This window comes from Bombina bombina, chromosome 6 (genome assembly GCF_027579735.1).
Source record: "Bombina bombina isolate aBomBom1 chromosome 6, aBomBom1.pri, whole genome shotgun sequence".
NCBI lineage: Eukaryota > Metazoa > Chordata > Amphibia > Anura > Bombinatoridae > Bombina > Bombina bombina.
This window is the reverse complement of record NC_069504.1, coordinates 71283035-71309119: the sequence shown is the minus strand read 5'-3', so window position 1 is coordinate 71309119 and position 26085 is coordinate 71283035. Positions and strand designations below refer to the sequence as shown.

The following is a 26085-nucleotide window of genomic DNA, read 5'->3' as shown; positions in this document are numbered from 1 at the left end:
AAAGGGACAGTAAACCTATTTTTTTGACTGCAATGTTTTCAAAGCACAGCAGCACACTACAGAGGTTTTACCTCCCACTCTTAGCAAACATTTTTAATAGTTAATTTTACACCTCCTCAGGTGCACCAAGCCACCAACCACAAGGGCAATTATTTTGTAACATTTTAAATAGTGGCCAGTACACTCAATACGCTGCTGTACCACATGCCCCATTGGCTAAATAGAGAATGCAACTACTGCTCTATATATAGCATAATAATATAGGCTGTATGCAGAACACACACCACACACACTGTCATACAACATACACTGCCATACAACATACAACAGACACACTCTCATAAAACACATAGCAGACACACTCTCATAAAACACATAGCACACACACTCTCATACAACACACACACACCACACACACTCTCATACAATACAAACCACACACACTCTCATACAACACACACCACACACACTCTCATACAACACACACCACACACACTCTCATACAACACACACCACACACACTCTCATACAACACACACACACACTCTCATACAATACAAACAACACACACTCTCATACAACATACACTGCCATACAACACACAACAGACACACTCTCATAAAACACACAGCACACACACTCTCATACAACACACACAAACACCACACACACTCTCATACAACACACACCACACACACTCTCATACAACACACACACACACTCTCATACAATACAAACCACACACACTCTCATACAACATACACTGCAATACAACACACAAAAGACACACTCTCATAAAACACACAGCACACACACTCTCATACAACACACACACACCACACACACTCTCATACAATACAAACCACACACACTCTCATACAACACACAACACACACACTCTCATACAACACACACCACACACACTCTCATACAACACACACTCTCATACAACATACACACCACCCACACTCTCATACAACACACCACCCACACTCTCATACAAAACACCACACACACTCTCATACCACACACCACACACACTCTCATACAATACAAACCACACACACTCTCATACAACATACACTGCCATACAACACACAACACACACACTCTCATAAAACACACAGCACACACACACTCATACAACACACACACACCACACACACTCTCATACAATACAAACCACACACACTCTCATACAACACATACCACACACACTATCATACAACACACACCACACACACTCTCATACAACACACACTCTCATACAACATACATATCACCCCCACTCTCATACAACACACCACCCACACTCTCATACAAAACACCACACACACTCTCATACCACACACCACACAAACTCTCATACAACACACACTATCATACAACACAAACACCACACACTCTCATACAACACACCACCCACACTCTCATACAAAACACACCACACACCACACACTGTTTACAACACACACCAGACAAATTCTCATTCAACACACACCACACACACTCTGATACAACACACACACACACACTCTCATACAATACACACACCACACACACTCTCATACAACACACACTGTACACAACACACACCAGACACATTCTCATTCAATACACACCACACACACGCTCAAAGAACACACACCAAACACACTCTCATAGAATACACATACCACACACACTCTCATACAACACACACACTCTCATACAACACACACACACTCATACAACACACACTCTCATACAGCACACGCAGACCACACACACTTTCATACAATACACACATACCACTCACACTCTCATACAACACACACTCTCTCATACAACACACACACCACACACACTCTTATACAACACACACACTACACACACCCTCCTACAACACACACACACACACACACTTTCATACAACACATACACACCACACACTCTTATACAACACACACCACACACACCACACACACCCTCCTATAACACACCGCACACTTTCATACATAACACACACTCTCTCATACAATACATACACACCACACACTCTTATACAACACACATACCACACACACTCTCATACAACACACACACTCTCATACAACACACACACACTCATACAACACACACTCTCATACAGCACACGCAGAACACACACACTTTCATACAATACACACATACCACTCACACTCTCATACAACACACACTCTCTCATACAACACATACACCACACACACTCTTATACGACACACACACACTACACACACCCTCCTACAACACACACACACACATCACACACTTTCATACAACACATACACACCACACACTCTTATACAACACACACACCACACACACCCTCCTATAACACACCACACACTTTCATACAACACACACACTCTCTCATACAATACATACACACCACACACTCTTATACAACACACACACCAACCTACAACACACACAAGTCGGGACCCAGTAAACATGGTGTTGCGACCCAGTAATGGGTCCAGACCCGTGGTTTGAAGAACCTTGATATACGTGTATTGTTTTATCTATCAGTCTTGATTACCAATAGAATTATGGTCTTTTGCGCCAATTTATTTGTAATCACTTTTTTTTCTTAATTGTGTGGCATTGACACTATTCAATATGGGATTTATTCACTATTTTCAGAGGTCTAATTTCCCAGCAACACATAATACTAGCTTTTTTTTTCTCAACCATACTTGGTAAGTCCTCAAATCTTTCTGATATTAATTTTCATGGTTTTTTTATACCTCAGCAATAAAAAAAATCTCAGCAGATGTAAACAAAAGCCAAGCCGGAGCTTATCATCGCATGATACATACTGCATTTTACCTTCCAGCAAATTAAATTTTATCTAGATGACAACAACTGTCAACAACATATGACCCAGTAAAGCAATCATTAATCTCTAAAACATTTCGTTCATCACCACAAGTGGCGCGCACTCACAAATATAATAACATATGAAGATATATTCCGTTGTGCGTTTACGGAAGGAAATCAATAGAAAAATAATAATTATAGAGGAACTTTGAGAAAGGCAAAGCTCCAAAAGTTCTTAAGTTGGAAGGGGAGGGGGAGAAAAAATCTCTTCAGAATCATATTTACTTCAATGCTATAGGGAACCTGCACTCGTTTCATATTTAGTCAGTGTGGTTCCGTGCCTGGATGACAAATGAAGAACTCCTTGCAGTAATATATCTTCGAAGCTAGTCAGATCGTCAAGAATGTGTAATGTGCACATTAGTCATGGGACAACTTATTTAGAGGTTTTCTTTTGGTGACCACTGCAATTTGAAGGATATTGGCATGGAAAATGCAACATTAAGTTCACAGACAAGTGAACCTAGTAACTAAACACTACTTTAAAACTACAAAAATAGTGATATGAGAAGAACATGAATTTAAAGCTGATTAACTATATTGGCACCAGTTCTCTTAAAGAATGCTATCATCTGAATCTAGCCCCTTAGGGACCAGCAATGTACCCTGTGGGGATAAAAATTTTAATAGCTCTCGCTGCGCTATTTCCGGTGGCCAGCAGGAAGCAGGGAGAGTATAATAGCGTGGTCACGCCGCTCGCAGTGGGACCCACGCTTTTATACCCAATAATACCCTAAACGACCAGCAACCTACAGGGTATGTCATGGTCTTTAAGGGGTTAAAGGCCTATAGGTAAAAATATAGGATCATACACAAACAAACTTTCAACTTTGCATAACTATTTTCAGAAGAAGTTTATTTTTTTACCATTATAGAAAAATGTCTAATTTTCAGTAGCTCTATAGCAAGTGGTATAAACAAGGATATAGATTTTTTTTTATCAAATTGGAGAATGTTTGCCTACTACATATTATGTGTGTTTGTATATACAAATACACACATATACATACTTAAATTCATATAATTATTAATTTAAAGGGACATGAAACCCAAAATGTTTCTTTCATGATTCAGATAGAGTTTATAATCTTAAACAACTTTCCAATTTACTTCTATTATCAAATTTAATTAATTCTCTTGATATCCTTTGTTGAACAAGCACCAATGCACTGCTGGGAGCTGGGCACTGACAAAAGGCAAATATTTGTAGCCACCAATAAGTATCTATAGTCCAGTTGTGAATTGTTGCTTCTGAGCTTACCATTGTAATGCTTTTCAACAAATGAAAACAAAGCAAATTAGAAGTAAATTAGAAGTAAATTGGAAACATGTTTAAAATCGCATGCTCTATCTGAATCATGAAAGTTTAATAATGACTTTACTGCTGGTTTAAGCATAATATATATATATATATATATATATATATATATAAACAAATATATCATCCTTATTTATGCCTTATAACTTAATAATTTCACATTTGCATTGAAGAAGTGGACAAATGTATATCAAATTTGGTAGCCATCAAGATATTGAAGAATTATGTTTACATTCTGTATGTTATTATTATCATTTATTTGTATAGCGCCGCCAAATTCCATAGCGCTGGGTACAATGATAGAGGTATACAATGATAAGGATTGTGATAAATTACAAAACTTAACAAAACTAAACAAATCTTGTACAGGAGGAAGAGGGCCCTGCTCCAGAGAGCTCATAGTCTACAGGTTTAGGGTGCAGAGAAATAAGGTTGAGGTAGCTTGTCACATCGGTTGTAGTTGCAGCAGTGAGTCAGGCAGTTTATGTATTAGTTTGGTTCGGATGAAGGATGGAGGAGAGATGGTAAGCCTCTCTGAATAGGTGGGTTTTCAAGGAGTATCTGAAGCTATACAAGGTTGGAGACCATCTTCTGGAGCTGGCTACAGAGTTCCAGAGGACAGGAGCAGCACGTGTGAAGTCTTGAAGGCGGGAGTGGGACGTAGAGATAACAGGAGTGGAGAGACGTAGGTCAAAGGTTGATCGAAGAGGATGGGATGGGGAATATTACACGATGAGAAAGGAAATATAGTTGGGAGTTAGACTGTTTAGTGCTTTGTAAATTTGGGTTAATACTTTAAATTGTATTCTGGAGTGTATGGGAGCCAGTGTAGAGACTGTAGAACAATCCAATAATCTAGCAGTCAGAATGAAACTCAAGGGACTGAGGTTCTCTTTAAATTATCCAAGGGCTTCAATAAAAAAACTAACATTTCAATAACCACTTTCACATTTTTCATAGTTCAACCTAATTTGTTTTGTAATTCATTAAATTAAAAAATTAAAGGGATTGAGCAGGAATGACAGAGAGAGACACACAGACAGAAAGACCAAGAGTAAAAGTGAAGACAACTGTAGATGATAGAGATCTTGCAATTATTATTCAGCTTATTTAAAAGTAGGTAAGCAATGCATCACTGCAGCAGGAAAATGAATTGGAGCTTGATTGCATAAGAAGTGATATCAGTAGTTACAGAAATAGATAAGTACTAATGTCACTATTAAAAAACCTTGTCAGATATGGCTGTTAAAAAATATTCAAATCAGAGCTCCTAAAATAGTCTTAAATAGAAAATATACAAGATAAGCCTTCATGACTCAATAGTAAGCATCGTTTAAAGGGAGAAGTAGAACGTTTATTTTGTAAACATTCAAATTCATCACAAGCATTAAAAAAGCAAGACAAAAAACAAACAAACAGAATTAGGGGTTATGATTTTACATTGTAGAGTAGTATTTTGTGAAATATTGGACAATATTAGAGAATAGACCAATAAATAATATGGTACACAGCAGGCTGTAGATCTAGCAGCCATATTCAGTCCTCCATGATCTCTTTGTGACCTCTATGAGTATTTTGCAAGTAATTTTTTTTTTTACTTATTTTTTAATTCAAAGCTGGACAGGTTTCCAAAGGAAATTCTGGTGTTTAAAGTGCTGTATTGGAGTGCAAACGTATGTTCTGCATAATACCTATATATTGATTTATAATGTTTACAGCCCTCCAGCTTGTATGTCTACAATAATTTGCCCCACAGCACAAAGAAGTTGGACAGAACTACTCTAAAGAAACAGAAATAATTAACCTCTTCAGAGGCAAAGGGGTGTTGCAGAATTTTCTGGAAGCTAAGAGGTTAAACAATACTTCAGTTCAAATTGTTTATGGCTAAGATTGATAAGGAAATCAAAGACTGTGTGGTTCAAAATCTCTTAATTTTATTTTTGATTAAACTCACTTTTAAGACTGAGCTTGAAGACTTCTCGAAATATAGTATATTGAATAAAATATTGTTATTAACCACCTTTATGCTGGTTAAAAAAAAAAAAAACAACGCATGGCAGATAAAAGAAATTGCTAAACACATTAAATAAATGTGTTTATTACAAATTATTGTTATCTTTGAGTTTAACGTTTTAATTTTTCCCCCATAGCATTTTATCTAGATATTTTTTGTAATATAATTTATTATTATGATTGTTGTTTTCAGGTACATATGATGTTGCAAGTAGGCCTTGCCACGGGTAACATTCTGTTGGAAGTGGCATTGAACGAATTTTATTATGATGAAAATCTAATATTAGGTTCTGATGTGATAAAAAAAAAACACTTGTACATTAGAAAGAGATTTGAGAAATGTACATCTATACGGTGGCTATATAGCTTTAGAATTTTATCATATTTCAGTTGTAAAAGTAACAATTAGTAGTAAAAGCATTTATAAAGATTCTTGTTTTTGCTAAGAGAAATTAAAGGGACATAAAAATAATTGTAATATGTGCATAGTATATATCAGTTATTAAGAACAGCAGGTCTGCATACAAAAATGTTTTAAAAGCATTACTGGAAGGGAAAGTTGTATTGTTTTGTAACCAATGGACATACCACTTAAGTATGTTTATCTTATCTAACTCCTTTGCTGTGGCCAATTAGGGACAGATAATAAGCTCCTACTCTAATCATGCAATCATTTTGTAGTAGGTTGTTGGGTCAGGTTGTGAATAATGCAGGGTGCAATCTAACCTCTGGGGTACTGAAAAAGCGGTCAAGCTAACACCTTGCCAAGTTGTTTTACTAAGCAGAATAAAGCATTGTATAAGGAATGAAATTCTGAGTTTAACGTCCCTTTAAATTTACAACTGAAATGTGATATGATCCTCGTTGGTAATATCGCTCAGTAAAATATTACAAGCACAGAACAATGTTTTTTTTATTTATTCATCCCTTTAGTTATCCTACAGCATATATGCTATGCCACTGTACAAAACTACTCTTATAGTTATTACCTCACTCTGTCTGTATAAAAATAAACTACTTAAAATGTTTATTGCAACAGTTCCATGACATTAAATAACCCTTCTAGTGGAATTTGTCTTTAACCCTTTCAGTACTGTTTCAGAACATAGTCTACACAACTTAACCCTCAGATGACCAGTGTTTAAGTCTGACAGCACATGCCTATACAGAGTACTGTGTTCCATATCCCATAGGAATTAACAATACCAGAGGAAGGGAATGTCATATCAAACCAGTGACAGTGTATACTACCTAAGCACATCATTTAACACAAGTTTAGTATTCTCTGTATTATTGAAAACATAGATTGTATGAAGCAAGTTGGCTTACACATAAAAGACTTGTGCACCCCACCCCCCTGTAGCTGAGAAGCTTAAACAATAGGGTAGTATTGAATCGCTCCACTCAAAAGCTTCTTTTCTAATGTGCTTAGGAAAACAGCAAGCACCCTTTGGGGAAAGTTTTCTGCCAGTAAAATTGATCATAAAACTCTGAATAGTACTGCACAAAAGACATAACGATGAATCATGGCTGGCAGTTATTAGAACATATACTTCTCTTTTATATACAGTCAGCATTTAACCCTACCAATGATTCCCTATTTAGATCTAAAAAACAAACAAACAAACTCTGCACACATCTGTAAAACATTACATACAAAAAATAAAAAAATCAAACACAACAGCTGCAATATGGTGCAAGGGGGTCTTTAATACTTTTTCTTTCTTGGCACATTAATAGTGTATTTTATTAGTATATAAACTTCTAAAGACTTTTCATGCTGTAACAGAGAACTATTAAGAAAATGTCACAGAAATATTTATTCCCATAAATTACAAATGCATGTTTTCTAGAGTAACAGGGAAGTGGATGCATTCCAAGCAAATCCCCCCTTTTAGCTATGCATATCCTATAACATATTGCTCTGTAACATCCAGGGTACAATCACATGGTAAAGGTTTCTCTACTTAAAAAGAGTAGGACACTATTAGAAATGATAAGCATTATTATATATATATTATCATTTGTAAAAACTGTTCTATTTAGCATTATTTTTTTTTAATAAATCTACATCTGATCTCCCAGATAAAATATGTTAGCATTCAGGTCATGAGTAACAGCACAAAGAATAATGCCATATTTTTTTTTTCTTCCCAGTAATGAAATCAGAAAGTAAACATCATACATTTCTAATCATCCTTGCAAGATCACAGGATTCCTTATGATCATTTGCAAATCCATCACTCACAAAGTGAATTTAAAACGCCTGGTAAACTCAGTATATACAACAAAAAAACATATCACTCTCTAAGAACAAAAACATAATAATAATAAACTCATGAACTATATATATAGAAAGGATTGAATGTTGGGTTTCTGTTTGTATAAGGAATGTAGCAGGGCACAGTACTTACATTCTATCAGAAACTAGCAAACGGCTATCGACCATCATATCAGGCAGGAAATCCAGCTTAAATGAAGAAGTCATATTCTTGCTTCTAAACGCCTTTCTGTTCTGGCAAATAAGAATGTTTCTCTGCTTGTCTGATTCAACAACAGCGCTGTCCAAGAGACAGGCAGGGACAGGTGCGGGAGGCCTCCCCAAGGCAGAAGCCAGACCGGCACTTGTCACATTCTCTCCCCCTCTTGATTTTCCTCCAATCCTTTCTGAAATCTACTGCTGAGGCAACTGTCTATAGAGTACCAGGTGCTGAGAGAAGAGGCGGAGCTGCCTGATACTGCAGTTCTATTAACTCCTGCTCCTCTGCATTTATCCCCAAGCATGCATTTCATCTGACAACCAATACTCTTGTAAAATAAATACATATAATGAATTTACCTTTTAAGTGCCTGAACTTTGTACAACAGTATCTGCTTACAATTCACAAGTAACTCTTTATGCGCACATTATTCATATTTTTACAAATATATAAAAAACAAGGAAAAAAACGTTTTTCCCTATTAAATATTTTCTTATCGGAAATATTAGAATTATTTAATCTTTGGATATCAGAGAGAGAACTGAATAACAATGAGTTAAACTATCTGGCAACACTGGGTTAAACCTTAAGTTATAAATAACACAGGGAACATAAATTATCATAGAAAATCTATCATCTCTGTCTACAGGCTGATTGTATGTACTTGGATTCTTAGCGGAAAATTTATTAATTAAGCCAACATAAAGAGAATATAAAAGTATAAGACTCGTATATATAAATTTAACCCATAGAAAACCAAAGGTGTATCTAAAATTAACACCAAAAAGTCTAGAATTAAAGTAGAATTAAAGTAGGGTTTGCTTACATTCAGCAAAACTAGTATTTATACAAGAGACATATTTACTAAACTGCTTCCTGTTCACCTATTTTTCCAAAATTTAAAACAACCATTACTAAATCATTTATATTACCTTCAACATTTTCCTCTCTTCTATAGAAGCATGTACACGTAACAACCTGACTCCTATATCTTTGGGAAGAACAATATATTCATGGTATTTTTGAAAAATACTTGCCTCTATATATATATATATGGCTCAAAGTTTCAAGTCCTAAACTACTAGCCAGGACAAAATGTTACTCGCTACTTTTAATCCACTCTCTCATCCTTTCCCACCTCGACTAATGCAACTCCGTCCTCTCTAGTCTCCTTTGCTGCCGCCTAGCTCCTTTATAATCCATAATGAATGCCTCTGCCAGGCTCATCTTCCTTGCACGTCGCTCTTCATTTGCCGCACCTCTCTGCCAATCCCTTCACTGGCTTCCTCTTGCCTCCAGGATTAAACACAAAATTCTTACTCTGACATACAAAGCCCTCAACTGCACTGATCCCCCCTATATCTCAGACCTCTTCTCCAGATATTCTCCCTCCTGTACCCTTTGCTCTGCTCACGATCTCCTACTCTCCCCCTCCCTTGTTACATCCTCACATTCCCGTTTACAGGACATCTCTTGTGGAACTCTGTGCCTTGCTCCAAGACTCTTCCCTAGTTTTGAAAGCTTCAAGTGCTCCCCAAAGACTCTATTGTTCAGGGATGCTTACAACCTACACTTACCTTTCCTAACCCCATTACTATCCCCTTGAACCCCTCAGCATTTAAGGCTATGAGCCCAGCTGTTTGTAGATCACCTTTATAAGAGTCGACTACAACAGTGCAACTCTCGGCAGGGCCCTCTACCCATTGGATCCCTAAATGTTATCTTGTATACCGCCTATGTTTATAGAGCTGCGGAATCTGTTGGCGCTCTACAAATAACCGATAATAATAATAACACTCGCCACTTCTAATCCCACCCACACCACTCCCACTACTTTACCCCCTCTTTGCATATGTTTAGCCTTTGTGAAACATTTTGTAATATTATTTTTATTTTATCCTATAACAAATTAAATAATGCTACATATGGTACATTAACAAAAATAAGTTCATAGCAGTAAAAAACATCAACTAGAGGTTCTGGGGAAGACAACAGATGGATAGACAAAGGAAGTTGTTGAACTGAGAGAATGCAGAGAGTGCTGAAAGTCATGAAAGGTCACAGCAGACCTTGATTTTTTTTTTTTATAATTATCATCTCTCCCTTTTCGCTCTTATCTATCTTTCTCCACTCCCTCCTTCAGTCTCTCTTTTTACCTCGTTTTACCTCTCCCTTCTCTGTCAGGCCATATCGTTGCTTTACACTATTTCTTTCCCCCTCTCATATCTCTTCACTCTTTTTTCTCCATTGTCTCTTATAGGGACATGAAACCCAATTTTTTTCTTTCATGATATAGAAAGAACATGCAATTTTAATCAACTTTCTAATTTACTTCTATTATCTAATGTGCTTCATTTTCTTGATATCCTTTGCTGAAAAGCATATTTAGATATGCTCAGAAGCTGCTGATTGGTGACTTTAAATAGATGCCTCGTGTGATTGGCTCACCCATGTGCATTGCTATTTCTTCAACAAGGGATATTTAAAGAATGAAGCAAATTAGATAATAGAAGTAAATTGGAATGTTATTTAAAATTGTATTCTCTACCTGTACCATGAAAGAAAAAAATTGGGTTTAGTGTCCCTTTAAGTCTACCTTCTTCTCCGCTTTCACTTTTCCTCTGCAATCTCTCCCTCTCTCTGCCCTGTTTACCCTCTCAGAAGTAACAGTCAAAGCACTAATAGGGTCCCTACAGCCCTAAAGGAATAACAAATCATTGCACTTCCATGGATATATAATATCCCTTTATATAATAGTTTTAGCACATAGCCCAAAATGTGTGTTTGTCTGAGCTGCAATAGGAATGTACATTCTGCAAATACAATGTGCCAACTTTACTACTTACAACATTCCACCAGACTTCAGACTCAACATTCACCAGCTAACTCTCACTAGCCACCATTAAATTTCCATTCGCCAATGGCTAGTGGGGCTAGTGGAACTTCTGAGCCCTGTTAAAATACACACACATATATATATATATATATATATATATATATATATATATATATAATATATATATATATACAGTATATATATATAAAAATATATATATTATTATTATTATTTTTTATTTATTTTTTTGTACAGGGCTTGAAATTTCAAGTGGTCCACTATTCCTGGATGACTTAGATATATATATATATACACATACATACAAACAATCATGCTATTTAATTCATAATGGCATCCAAAACTGTTAACACACACACATGCTTGTATTTGACAATGAATCAATTAAAGGGGCATTGGAGTGATATATTACATTTGCTGTATCACAACCAAATCCCTAGGAGTTTTGCATATAACAATCAGTCATATTAAAATAAGGATATTTCTTTTATGCATATTTTAATTTGAACCTAACCAATTTTACAATGTAAAGCTGTGGCCTCTATAGCTAATTAGAGGCCAAGTGGTAAAATAATGATTACTGGGGCAGAACACGTTTGCCTTTTTACTTTTTTATTTATAATATCATTGACACATTGAATCTTGTGACACTATCTACAGAAAGCTGATCTATTGAATGCACAGCAACAATTTCATGTACCACAGTAATGTTGCTAAAATATGGCAATACCAATATCCTGTCAATGATATCCTGCTGCAAAAATGTCTTAAAGTGAAAGTAAATCCTAGCGTTTTACAAACGCTAGGATTTACTATTTAAACAAATAAGGGGCACTTTCATTCATGAAGTATCAGATACTTCATGTAGAACGCTCCTTTATTTGATTCACTCGATAGCCATTTTTAGCTGCTTCGGCAGCCCACGGCTACAAATATTTTTTGGCTAAGAGGTGACGTTTTCATCTCTTAGCCAATAGCCGTGTGGTAAATCCGGCTTGGCCCCCATGGGAGCCGGATTAACCGCACTGCTATTGGCTAAGTGGTGAAAACGTCACCTCTTGGCCAAAACATTTTTTAGCCGTGCTCTGCTGTAGGAGCTAAGAGCGGTGATCGATTGAATCAAATAAAGGAGCTTTCTACATGAAGTATCTTATACTTCATGAATGAAAGTGCCCTTTATTTGTTTCAATAGTAAATCCTAGCGTTTGTAAAATGCTAGGATTTACTTTCACTTTAATTAAAGGCAACTAATTTAAAGATTGGTTTATTATTATTATTATTGTTATGTATTTATTAAATAGAAACATGTTCTGCAGTGTTACGCCATTAGATGCATAATTATAGTTTATGCATGATTTGCCAACTGATTTAAACCACTTTTCCACAAAGTGACCTAAAAAAAGTCTTAAAAAGCTGGTCGTGTGAGTGTACATGCTAAACAAAGTACACAGGGAACAGTTAAGAGAAAAAATGAAGGATCTGAGGAAAGAAATCAGACAAATAGGTTATTTTAGGTTGTGTGCGTTACAGAACGAGGTAGAAAATTCCAGAAAATTAGTGCAGTTATAGAAAATTAGTGCATACAGTAAACAAGATAACAGGAATAAAATAGGTTTTTATAAGAGTGAAGAAGGTGGGTGGGAGAGTATTTGCAGACAAGAACAATGATTGATGAGAACAGTGTTAGCCCTTTAAGTAAAGGTAAAGTTAACTGGATCCGCATACCCACAATCATTGTTCAATAGTAATTAAAGGTAGTCGCTAAGTTTACTTTAATGTACATGCCACACTTCGGAAGATATTTATTTTTTAATTTTATCAACGTTAACTTGCCGACTCCTCCCAGCATCTACTTCCGTGTTCCCCTGCTTCATCTTAGAGAGCGGTCACATATTTTGAACTGCGCATGCACAACTTTTCATTTACACAAACAAAATATTTGAATTATTAAAAGTGAGAATGCACTATAAAAATAGTATTAAAGATGTTAAACATACTTGTACTGCAATCGATGTCGACTTGGCTTCTGTAAGAAGATTTGAAGACTAATAACACTGAGCATGCGCGTCTCATGAATGAGCATGCTGAAGAAGTAGGAGGGTTTTTCTTTAACGCATGTGCTTTGAAATTGCGTGACGTTGTAATGGACGGGCTGAACACCCCAGTGGGAAAACGATGATTGGAGGCTCAAATATAGCTAGATTGTCAATCAAATTTAACAAAATGGCGGACGGAGGAATTTTTTTTATTAACAGATTACTAAAAGGTAATAAACTCACTTTTTCTTAATACTATCGTTTAAAATTGATGAATGAAACTGGGGTTATTTTCCAATGAAATTGTATATGGTGTTACCGAGTGTGCTTAACTTTACCTTACCTTTAAGTTCCCTCTCTTTGTTTTTCCATGTGGTTAATTTGAGTTTGCAACCCCTGTATCAATGTGCGCTATAACAATAATGCACATGAAGAAAGTATGACCCCTGTGTCATTGTGTTCTACAACAATGATGCATATGAAGAAAGTTTGACCCCTGTGTCAATGTGTTCTGCAACAATGATACACATGAAGAAAGTGCAATCCCTGTGTCAATGTGTTCTACAACAATGATACACATGAAGAAAGTGCAACCCCCATGTCAATGTGTTCTACAACAATGATGCACATGAAGAAAGTGCATCCCCTGTGTCAATATGTTCTACAACAATAATGCATAGGAGGAAAGTAAAACCCCTGTGTCAATGTGTTCTACAAAAATTATGCACAGGAAGAAAGTGCAACCCCTTTGTCAATGTGTTCTACAACAATGATACACATGAAGAAAGTGCAACCATTGTGTCAATGTGTTCTACAACAATGATGCACAGGAAGAAAGTACAACCCCTGTGTCACTGTGTTCTACAACAATGATACACATGAAGAAAGTGCAACCCCTGTGTCAATGTGTTCTACAACAATGATGAACAGGAAGAAAATACAACCCCTGTGTAAATGTGTTCTACATCAATAATACACATGAAGAAAGTGCAACCCCTGTGTCAATGTGTTCTACAACAATGATACACATGAAGAAAGTGCAACCATTGTGTCAATGTGTTCTACAACAATGATGAGCAGGAAGAAAGTACAACCCCTGTGTAAATGTGTTCTACATCAATAATACACACGAAGAAAGTGCAACCCCTGTGTCAATGTGTTCTACAACGATGATGCACAGGAAGAAAGTGCAACCCCTGTGTCAATGTGTTCTACAACAATGATGCACAGGAAGAAAGTAAAACCCCTGTATCACTGTGTTCTACAACAATGATGCACAGGAAGAAAGTACAACCCCTGTGTCACTGTGTTCTACAACAATGATACACATGAAGAAAGTGCAACCCCTGTGTCAATGTGTTCTACAACAATGATACACAGGAAGAAAGTACAACCCCTGTGTCAATGTGTTCTACAACAATGATACACATGAAGAAAGTGCAACCATTGTGTCAATGTGTTCTACAACAATGATGAGCAGGAAGAAAGTGCAACCCCTGTGTAAATGTGTTCTACATCAATAATACACATGAAGAAAGTGCAACCCCTGTGTCAATGTGTTCTACAACGATGATGCACAGGAAGAAAGTGCAACCCCTTTGTCAATGTGTTCTACAACAATGATGCACAGGAAGAAAGTACAACCCATGTGTCACTGTGTTCTACAACAATGATACACATGAAGAAAGTGCAACCCCTGTGTCAATGTGTTCTACAACAATGATGAACAGGAAGAAAGTACAACCCCTGTGTAAATGTGTTCTACATCAATAATACACATGAAGAAAGTGCAACCCCTGTGTCAATGTGTTCTACAACAATGATACACATGAAGAAAGTGCAACCATTGTGTCAATGTGTTCTACAACAATGATGAGCAGGAAGAAAGTACAACCCCTGTGTAAATGTGTTCTACATCAATAATACACACGAAGAAAGTGCAACCCCTGTGTCAATGTGTTCTACAACGATGATGCACAGGAAGAAAGTGCAACCCCTGTGTCAATGTGTTCTACAACAATGATGCACAGGAAGAAAGTAAAACCCCTGTATCACTGTGTTCTACAACAATGATGCACAGGAAGAAAGTACAACCCCTGTGTCACTGTGTTCTACAACAATGATACACATGAAGAAAGTGCAACCCCTGTGTCAATGTGTTCTACAACAATGATACACAGGAAGAAAGTACAACCCCTGTGTCAATGTGTTCTACAACAATGATACACATGAAGAAAGTGCAACCATTGTGTCAATGTGTTCTACAACAATGATGAGCAGGAAGAAAGTGCAACCCCTGTGTAAATGTGTTCTACATCAATAATACACATGAAGAAAGTGCAACCCCTGTGTCAATGTGTTCTACAACGATGATGCACAGGAAGAAAGTGCAACCCCTTTGTCAATGTGTTCTACAACAATGATGCACAGGAAGAAAGTACAACCCATGTGTCACTGTGTTCTACAACAATGATACACATGAAGAAAGTGCAACCCCTGTGTCAATGAAATTGTATATGGCGTTACCGAGTGTGCTTAACTTTACCTTACCTTTAAGTTCCCTCTCTTCGTTTTTCCATGTGGTTAATTTGAGTTTGCAACCCCTGTATCAATGTGCGCTATAACAATAATACACATGAAGAAAGTACGACCCCTGTGTCATTGTGTTCTGCAACAATGATGCACATGAAGAAAGTTCGACCCCCATGTCAATGTGTTCTGCAACAATGATGCACATGAAGAAAGTGCATCCCCTGTGTCAATGTGTTCTACAACAATAATGCATAGGAGGAAAGTAAAACCCCTGTGTCAATGTGTTCTACAAAAATTATGCACAGGAAGAAAGTGCAACCCCTTTGTCAATGTGTTCTACAACAATGATGCGCAGGAAGAAAGTACAACCCCTGTGTCACTGTGTTCTACAACAATGATACACATGAAGAAAGTGCAACCATTGTGTCAATGTGTTCTACAACAATGATGCACAGGAAGAAAGTACAACCCCTGTGTCACTGTGTTCTACAACAATGATACACATGAAGAAAGTACAACCCCTGTGTCAATGTGTTCTACAACAATGATGAACAGGAAGAAAGTACAACCCCTGTGTAAATGTGTTCTACATCAATAATACACATGAAGAAAGTGCAACCCCTGTGTCAATGTGTTCTACAACAATGATACACATGAAGAAAGTGCAACCATTGTGTCAATGTGTTCTACAACAATGATGAGCAGGAAGAAAGTACAACCCCTGTGTATATGTGTTCTACATCAATAATACACATGAAGAAAGTGCAACCCCTGTGTCAATGTGTTCTACAACGAATATGCACATGAAGAAAGTGCAACCCCTGTGTCAATGTGTTCTACAACAATGATGCACAGGAAGAAAGTACAACCCCTGTATCACTGTGTTCTACAACAATGATGTACAGGAAGAAAGTACAACCCCTGTGTCACTGTGTTCTACAACAATGATACACATGAAGAAAGTGCAACCCCTGTGTCAATGTGTTCTACAACAATAATACACATGAAGAAAGTGCCACTCCTGTGTCAATGTGTTCTACAACAATGATACACAGGAAGAAAGTACAACCCCTGTGTAAATGTGTTCTACATCAATAATACACATGAAGAAAGTGCAACTATTGTGTCAATGTGTTCTACAACAATGATGCACAGGAAGAAAGTACAACCCCTGTGTAAATGTGTTCTACATCAATAATACACATGAAGAAAGTGCAACTATTGTGTCAATGTGTTCTACAACAATGATGCACAGGAAGAAAGTGAAACCCCTGTGTCAATGTGTTCTACAACAATGATAAACATAGAGAAAATGCAACCCCTGTGTCATTGTGTTCTACAACAAATGATGAACAGGAAGAAAGTGCAACCCCTGTGTCAATGTGTTCTACAACAAAAATGCACAGGAAGAAAGTTCAACCCCGGTGTCAATGTGTTCTACAACAATAATGCACATGAAGAAAGTGCATCCCCTGTGTAAATTTTTTTTGCAATGATGCACATGAAGAAAGTTCAAGTCCTATGGCAATGTGTTTTGCACTATTTTTTTTTTAATTAATAAAACAAAGTTTTAAAAATATATAAAACCTGGGTACTTGCAGATAGCTGCCAGTACCTAAGATGGTGGACACTAGTTAGAGGGGGGGGGTAATTGAGCTATTTGGGAGGAATCAAGAAGGTAGGTAGGTAGGAAGGATCCTACACTGCAGAAAAAAAATTGTAAAAAAAAATGCCCTAAAACTTCACATTGGCAAACTGTCTGCAAGTATCTAGGATGGTGGTGTCCACGGGGGTGCGCAGCTGCATTTAGCAGCCTCCTAATTACCAAAAAGCATCTTTGCTATTTCTGAACAAAGGGGACTCCACATTATCTGTGTTGTGACTGCATATGCAATATGTAAATAATTTCAGCGTGAAATACAAAGTTCGTGAAAAGGTTAAAACATTTTTTTTAAGTTTGATTGCATTTGGTGGCAAAATAGTGACATGAAACATTCCAGAATAAGCCTAGATCAAAACTTTGGGTTGTCTACTGGGAAAAATATAGTTTTTATAGGTAAATAAACAAACACAAGGATCTATAAAGTGATAGCAAAAATACTAAAAATGCTCGTCTTTTGGGCAAGTTTTTCTCTGAAATTCCTGGTCCTTAGGGGGTTAAGCATTTCATATTATAATCTTGAAGTATTTACAGTCCATTTAAGAAGTGTCTGCACTGTTTGACAACCTACATCTTTTCTAAAGACATTTTAAAGGTACTAGTTGAGCACTTATCTGATTTTATGTATTAAAAGTACTTGCCGGGTGTATATAAACAATACAAACTGATTTATATTTGTTTATGTTTTCAATTGTATTTAGTTTCAAGTAAACAATAATTCTCCCTGAACATTATTAATGGATTTAATGTTAATATATCTTGGTATTGTCTGGAATTTTATCAAAATGATTTAAAAGTTATGTACACTTATATATATAACAGATTCTTAATTTTTTTAACACATTGAGTGCAAAGGAGGTAGCACTTTGCTACATATTGTACGGCAGCCCTCATTACCATGCAAGAAAATAAGGAGCACTATGTTTAAAGTAAGGATTAATTTGCCATAGATAATAATGGACCTGTACCGAATAGACATTGATATGTAGTTAATGGTTGGTTTATCTGTTTATAGTAACATGCAATTTAACTGTGATGCTGCTAGGGTTCTTGCATCTATTAGACGGCCAATCAAGATCGTTCTGCATTATGTAATGTTTAGAAAGATTCATGCACCATTGCTATGGTTGCCACCTTTACATCAGACCAAACCCAAACACTCTTGGTCTGTACACAGCACAGCAAAAACATTTTTTAGCATTAATAGCTGATAAACACAAACTTGCACACAGATAATCACACACTCTCTATCTCACATACACACTCTCACACTTGTTCGCTCTGTCACACACACTCTAACACACACTAATGCACATTCTCACACTAACTCTAACACACACACATACTCTCACACACTCTCTCTCAAAGACAAATATACTAACACTTGCTCTAACACACACACACACTCTCTTACACACTAACACTCATTATCTCTCACACACACATACATTAACTCTTTCATACACATACTAACACACACAAAAAGACACAGACAAACACAAAGACAAACTCTGTTTTACACCCAAAGACACTTACACACACAGACACACTCCCACACTCAAACACACTTCCATACAAAGACACACATGCACACAAGAGGGATATAACTGTAGGCATGTGCAGTATGCACAATGTCACCTTTTTGGCTGTGGCTGCTTGCCACCAAACCCTGCCATTTGCTTGTCCAGGCCTTACTCAGCTTCAAACCTGGACAAACAAACGGAAACCTAAACTGTTATTCTCGGTCATATGGCATCCCAAACAATTTCTATGTTTGTAAGGAATTATATGAAGTTTAAAAAAATATTGAAACCTCTTCTGCCAGAGTGCATAGTGAACATTTAAATACCATCCAAAAAATACAGCATTCTAAGGAGAGATTCTATAATGTGTGATAGTATGAGAAATGGTCTAAGAAAGGAGTGTATTCCCCAAAACGTCACATTAAGTCCAGGGAGTGCTGGGTCTTTGGATAATATATATAAAATTCCTTAAATTGATGTTTTTAATTTATTAGAGAGATTTTTTTTCTATATGTATTATACACCAATATAAACACACACTTTTGAATATGTATTTCTTTAATAATTTACCACAAACAGATATTGTAATGTATCAGATACATAGAGCTGGTGGAAACATCATCCTGCTCATATGGTATTTTAGCACTACCCCCTTTGACATCATTGATGTGGGTCTTGAAAAAAAGCTGATGCCAGCTGAAAGAAAAGCTTGCATTTAGCAGGATGATAGAAAATATCCCGACAAAATCATGACATCAGATTTAATTTAATACAGTCTCTTCATTTTTGAACGACTACAATACAAACGGAAAATGTCCTTCTACATGTAGTTTGTTATTACCATAACAATAGTTAGAATGCTGTTTATATCATGTGACTGTGCCTACTATAGCAGATTGCTTCGTTGACTAGATTCTGTCCAATGAAAAAGGAATCGTATTATGATTGACAGCAGGAGGATCGTCCATTGTTTTCATAATGGATATATTTATGTCAGTAGCAAATAAAATAGATGTAAAGATGTGCAGAAGGTGAGGCCCTTTCATTTCTCTGTATTTTTATAATCTTTTAGTAATTACTATAATCTCAATTAAACACTTCTCCCTTTAAAGGGTTCTCTGTCCTACCCACCCCCTACTGGAATGTTGATTTCTTTTTATGCATGGGCTATTTGAAAACAATTAATACAACTTAGTCAGATAAAATAGATCACTGAAAACACATAGACAGGGTGGAGGGCTATTTCATTTTACACTGTCCCTTAAGGGCAATTTATATATATATATATATATATATATATATATATATATATATACACACTATATTACTATATGTATGTAGATGTTTATGTGTAGATGAATAGAGTATACGTATAAGTCTTACTTTATGACTCAGGAATTCCTGCTTTCACTCTTGATTCTAAGCACTGCATATCTCTATTTGTCCTAAGCTATTTTGCAAACCACACACATTTTTCAGTAGTTTCAAACAATTTACAGTACAACATCATTTGTGTAATTAAGACAATGAGGAACAGAGGTCAGATTATAAAGGAATTGTAAATTGAGAAGAAATTTTTGGACCAATTTGGTCAAAATTTGAATGTGTACATATAGTAAAGTGAACACGTATGTAATTAAGATATTATAATTAGCATAAAAATAAAAAAAGGAATTTTTGACATTTGATTTGTGTGACTGGTTAATAAATCAGAAATTTTGAAAAAAAAAAAAAAGTTTATCTTCATAAATACTATGTATTCTATAAGCCCCTCTCAATTATGTGATCAAAATGTCAATGTAGAGTGACTAAAATGTGCCTATTCCCAATGCTGTGCTTTCATGTACTCTCCACCAATGTTCACGTTAAGTGTCTGCAATTTCAGACACTCTTTCATATAACAAAGCTTTCTGTTTTATGTTAATGTTGATGAGTCATTTAAGGTTGCTGAGGTGTGGAAAGTAAAAGCGTGCTTGTAGGAGAAAAAAAATTACAAAATGGCTCAATAAATAACAAGCGCAAATACAACATTTTAGGTGAATACATTTATTTCACACGTTCATCTAACACCACAGTTTGTTCTTGCAGAAGAACTGACAAGTAAGCATTTGATGTTGCTCCACTGTGTAATCATTAGTGTTAAAAATGTTTGCTTTTTTAACACTTTTATTGCAAAGCAAAATACTGTCCATCGCATTGATAAATACAAATAGTTTTTTTTGTTGTAGTTTTTTTGTGTGTGTTTGCTTGTTCCTCTTGGTTGAATTCAGTATCTTCTAAGGAAGCTACAATGCATAACAAGGGTGATGTTAAAAATCTACTGTATAGGGTATTCTTGTCATCTATTGAATAAACCTAACAAACTTGAAATATGTAGAGAACCAAGAACTGAAATCAATGATGCAGGGGCATCACATTGGCAAAACTAGTTAATTTTGTACTCTCCTTGTCTCCCAATTGCTGGATACATATTACATATAGTGGCTTTAACTGGTTTTAAATTACTATAATATTTTTCCTGCTTCGTGATATCTTAATTAGAAAATATGTGTTTCCAATTCAAGATTACTGGCTGGTCTAAGTCTAAATTGTATTTTACTGCACCAGATGTGAGTGTTTTGGCTGGATACTTTTACTCTACAGAATATTTAAATATTAATGAATTTATAAGGTTAGAGTAAAGAAGACAACATATTCTACAAAAAACATTTTCTCATTAAAATATAATACAAAAAGGAATTGTCACTACATCTGCCAGCCAAAACATATTTCAGTTAAAATCCCTTTTATTGGAAATCAAGAAAAAACATGTTAAACGGGCAAGTTACCTCCTACCCTTTTAGATTGTAAGTTCCCACAGTAATAGGGCCCTCAATTCCTCCTGTATTTGTTTGATAAATTGTGTCTTCTCTTACAAATATTGCATCATGGTTGTACTTTTTATCATTTATACCCATGGACATCAGAATTTGTTGCCACTTTATAATAGTATAAAGTATAATAATAATAATAATAATAATAATAATAATAGTAAAAGATGGTAGTGCCACAGATTATACCTTATAATGCTTTTTATGCTGTCAAAGTAAGCATAAATTATAATGCAAAGTAAGTCCCTTCTTATAGGTAACCATTATCAGATGTAACCTATATTAAATTCACATGATATTTTTCTTAATCCGTTGGTTGCTGAAATAATACAAACATGGGACCATATGTTAAATCTCTATAAAATGTTACAGATCCAGAAGCAAAGTAAAAAAACACACAATATAGTAATATAAAATATACACAGTAATGTAAAAATTACACAATTTAATGAAAATTAAGGGAAAAGCCACATACATCGTAGGATAAGTAAATGTGTTATGTATAAGTATATAAATTAAATACAATTAAGAAAATAAACGTTTCCCAGAGATATCACAGATTACTGGAAGGAGATCAATAATATTTTATAAAAATAATTTAATAGGCCTATAATAAACCATGGTAACACAAAACATTTCATATTAAATATTTACAAAATAAAGGAAAATAGTTCCTGTGATTGTATGACCCACTAATAGGGACATTTAAAAAAAAGTTATAAAACTCAGAAAGGAATGATTAAATTACCTTAGTTAGTATTAATGAAAAGTTTAATACCCTAGATTTCTTTAATCCTTAAGTTAAAAAGTTAATTTCTGTTGCCCCTCTTGCTGCACCAATCCCTTTAAAATAAATTACCTTGATCATTCATGTATATGTTTTTTTGTAATTTCATATTCCAAGGACAATTTATGCTGGAAAATTCTATTTTTTAGACACCTAACTGTGCGCCCAACATATTGAAAACTTCAGAATAGGCATGTAATTAGATAAACTACATAAGTAGAGTCACATGCCAAATTGTGTATTATCTTATGACCCTGTTTGACTAGAGATGGATGTATTAACCACCTTTACATAACTATAACATTTACCTGTACTTATAAAAGGCAAGGCCTTTAATATTTTCCTGCTTCATTGTATCTTATTTGGAAAGTATGAATTTCCATTAAGATCAGTGGCTGATGTAAATCTATCTTTTATTTTACTTAACCAGATGAGTGTTTTAGTTTTTTACTGTTAGTCTGTAGAGTATTCAAATATTTATGTATTTTTAAGGTTTTTCTAAAGAAGAAAACTTATTTAACCTACAAAGTTAAATCAAACGTTTCTTAGTTTAAAATAAAAAGAAGAAAATGTTATAAAGAACAATTAGACATTCATTTTGACCAGCTTTTAGGGGTCACAAATTATCTATTTTATAAACTTTGGGTGTAGAACGTATCTTCATAATAAGAAAATTAAAATAAAGGTATCTTTATCAGATATTAAGTTTTATCTATAAGGTCCCTGCTATTAGAGCACATTTTCCAATTGCTAGGTGACCTGAACATGGTCCATCGATATGATTTTTGGATTTTTACACAACTAAGGAGAGCTAATTGTACACAAGTCATAGATTTTTGTTCAGTGTTTAAGATAGAATGACTGCATTCATATCTTATATTTAATAAGTGTGTTTTTAATTGTTAAAAATAAACTTATGGATTAAAGTTTTTATATTTAATTCTCAGCAATATGTAGAGAGCTCAACATTAACATTATATAAGTGGTACAATATTCCTAAATCTATAAATAAATGTAACGCCAGGTAAAGGTTGGAGAAAATGTCAAAACTGCAGTGACTTGTAAGATGCCTGCAAGGGATATCCAATTATCCAACCATTCTGGAAAAAAAGGATTTTCAAAAATATTTCTATGATGATAAATAAAGAGGTTAAACCGTAGATAGTGCTAAGATTAAATCTAATAAAAGTTGGAATTTTTAGATATATAATCTTCCATGTTCTGAAAGTGGCCAGATTTTTGGTAGCAAATTCAATTCTGCACTAATATTTGCAGATGAGTAAATCTATTTTCTATATTTTATATTTCACTTTTTCTTGTCACAGCATTACAAGATTACAATGCCACTAACTGATTTTTCATGAACACTAACTCCTTATTGAAAGCAGCTCTTTAGGTATTATAATCGTTTTACTGACATTTAGGGAGGTGAAAGGTGTAACAAGGACTTTTGTATATTTTATGCCAATCATCACTTTTGTTGTGCCAAATACTTGAAGATATGCCAAAAGATAAAGTTTTTTATTTCAGATAAAATACCTAGTCCACTTAAATAATGTTCCTGGGGAGTTTTTTTTTCCAGGAGTTTCATTCATTTTATGACAAATCTTACATGAGAATACATTTTCTGTTTTTTCCCTACAAGCAACACGTCCTCCTCTTTCATTCTGAGAGTAGAAACATGGTGGATTTGTGTAGCTTGAAGATTGATATCCCTAATTGTGCAGTGGCTTATAATTTGGGGATAGAAGTGGAACCATGGAGGTGAAGGGATCACTTTGTTGAAATAGAATGAAAAATTGCCCTCTTACTGCTACATTATAATTATGTAATATCAGACTGTTTGTTGCTTGAAACTCATATAACCCATAAATCAGGGTTGTCTTCTTTTTACTATCAAGTACTAAGACAAACAAAATGTTCTCTAGTCATTGGGTAAATAAGTCTTTATGCTACCAACAAGCTTATAAGAACATGATATTCCTTCCTGCCCAGGAACATCCGAACATTCTCAACACACCAGATCATGCCTATGAGTGACACAGTCTCAACCCCAGGATCATCCAACCCTATTCCCTAGGACTGCTCAGTTACAACTCTCATATGGTCACACCCAATCCTGAGCCTCCTGGTCCTGCAAAACAGAGGGAGACAATGCTGGGAGGTATGCAGCTCTTCTATAAATAAACTCTTATCAGTTATCAACTCTACATTTTAAAGGACCAGTAAATACAGTAGATTTGACAAATTTCAAAGTCATGGCTATTTCTACTCCTCTTGTATCATGTGACAGCTATCAGCCAATTACAAATGCATATACATATATTCTATTAATTCTTGCACATGCTCAGTAGTGACTCACAAAGTGTACATTTTGTTACTGAAAGTAAACTGGAAAGTTATTTGAAATTGCCTGCTCTATATGAATCATAAAAGTTTAATTTTGACTTGTGTTCCTTTAAGTTTAAACCATGGATTCAAAATCTATCTCATGTCAGTCTAAGAATGCCTAAACGCCCTCAACACAACAGGTCATGCCTCTAATCATCTCAACTCCATGACCATCCAACTCTAACCCCCTGGACTACTCAATTTCTCTGTTGGTTGATCGTACGCAAACCCTGAGCCACCCGTCCTAAAAATAGAGGGTTTCAGTATAGGAAGGGATGCAACTATTCTATAAATAAATTCAATAATTACAAAACCTATGGTTAGGACATCACATAATTTCAAACAAAAAACTTAGATGAATTTCATTATTTTAAAATTACGGACAAACAGTTGAAAATAAACATTGCTTTTTCAGTCCTATTAAGGACCCCAAAACAAAAAAGTCTCCCTTTAACTCTGAGAAATAATAGAAGAATTATAAATCATGTCCAAACCAAATACAGAATGTCATGTTATATAATGCGTTATTTGTGGTTTATGCAATTTTATCTTGACAATACGCTAACATTATGTGCCTTATTATTGTCCAAACAATCACAAAGAAGGCAGGATCCAGCTTTTGAGTGAAATAAAATCCAATTTTATTAGGCTTGGTTAAAACGCCAAACAGGCAGCACAAACTGAAAAAACAGGAAAGGTGTGTGAGCGTGACACCAGGGC

At 35.4% G+C, this 26085-nt stretch overlaps 1 protein-coding gene across 19 annotated transcripts in view; it reads right to left on the bottom strand.

Moving 5' to 3' along the window:
• Positions 1-26085, bottom strand: part of CELF2 (CUGBP Elav-like family member 2) — a 639346-nt gene that overhangs the window by 577320 nt on the left and 35941 nt on the right. The window contains exon 1 of one of the 19 annotated variants that reach the window (XM_053716448.1): positions 8647-8933. The exons of the other annotated variants lie outside the window; for them this stretch is intronic. Within the exon in view, the coding sequence (XP_053572423.1) occupies positions 8647-8720 (74 nt within the window). The 5' untranslated portion in view covers positions 8721-8933. Of the gene's footprint in view, positions 1-8646; positions 8934-26085 lie in introns of those variants that run through there. 19 annotated transcript variants of the gene reach the window in all.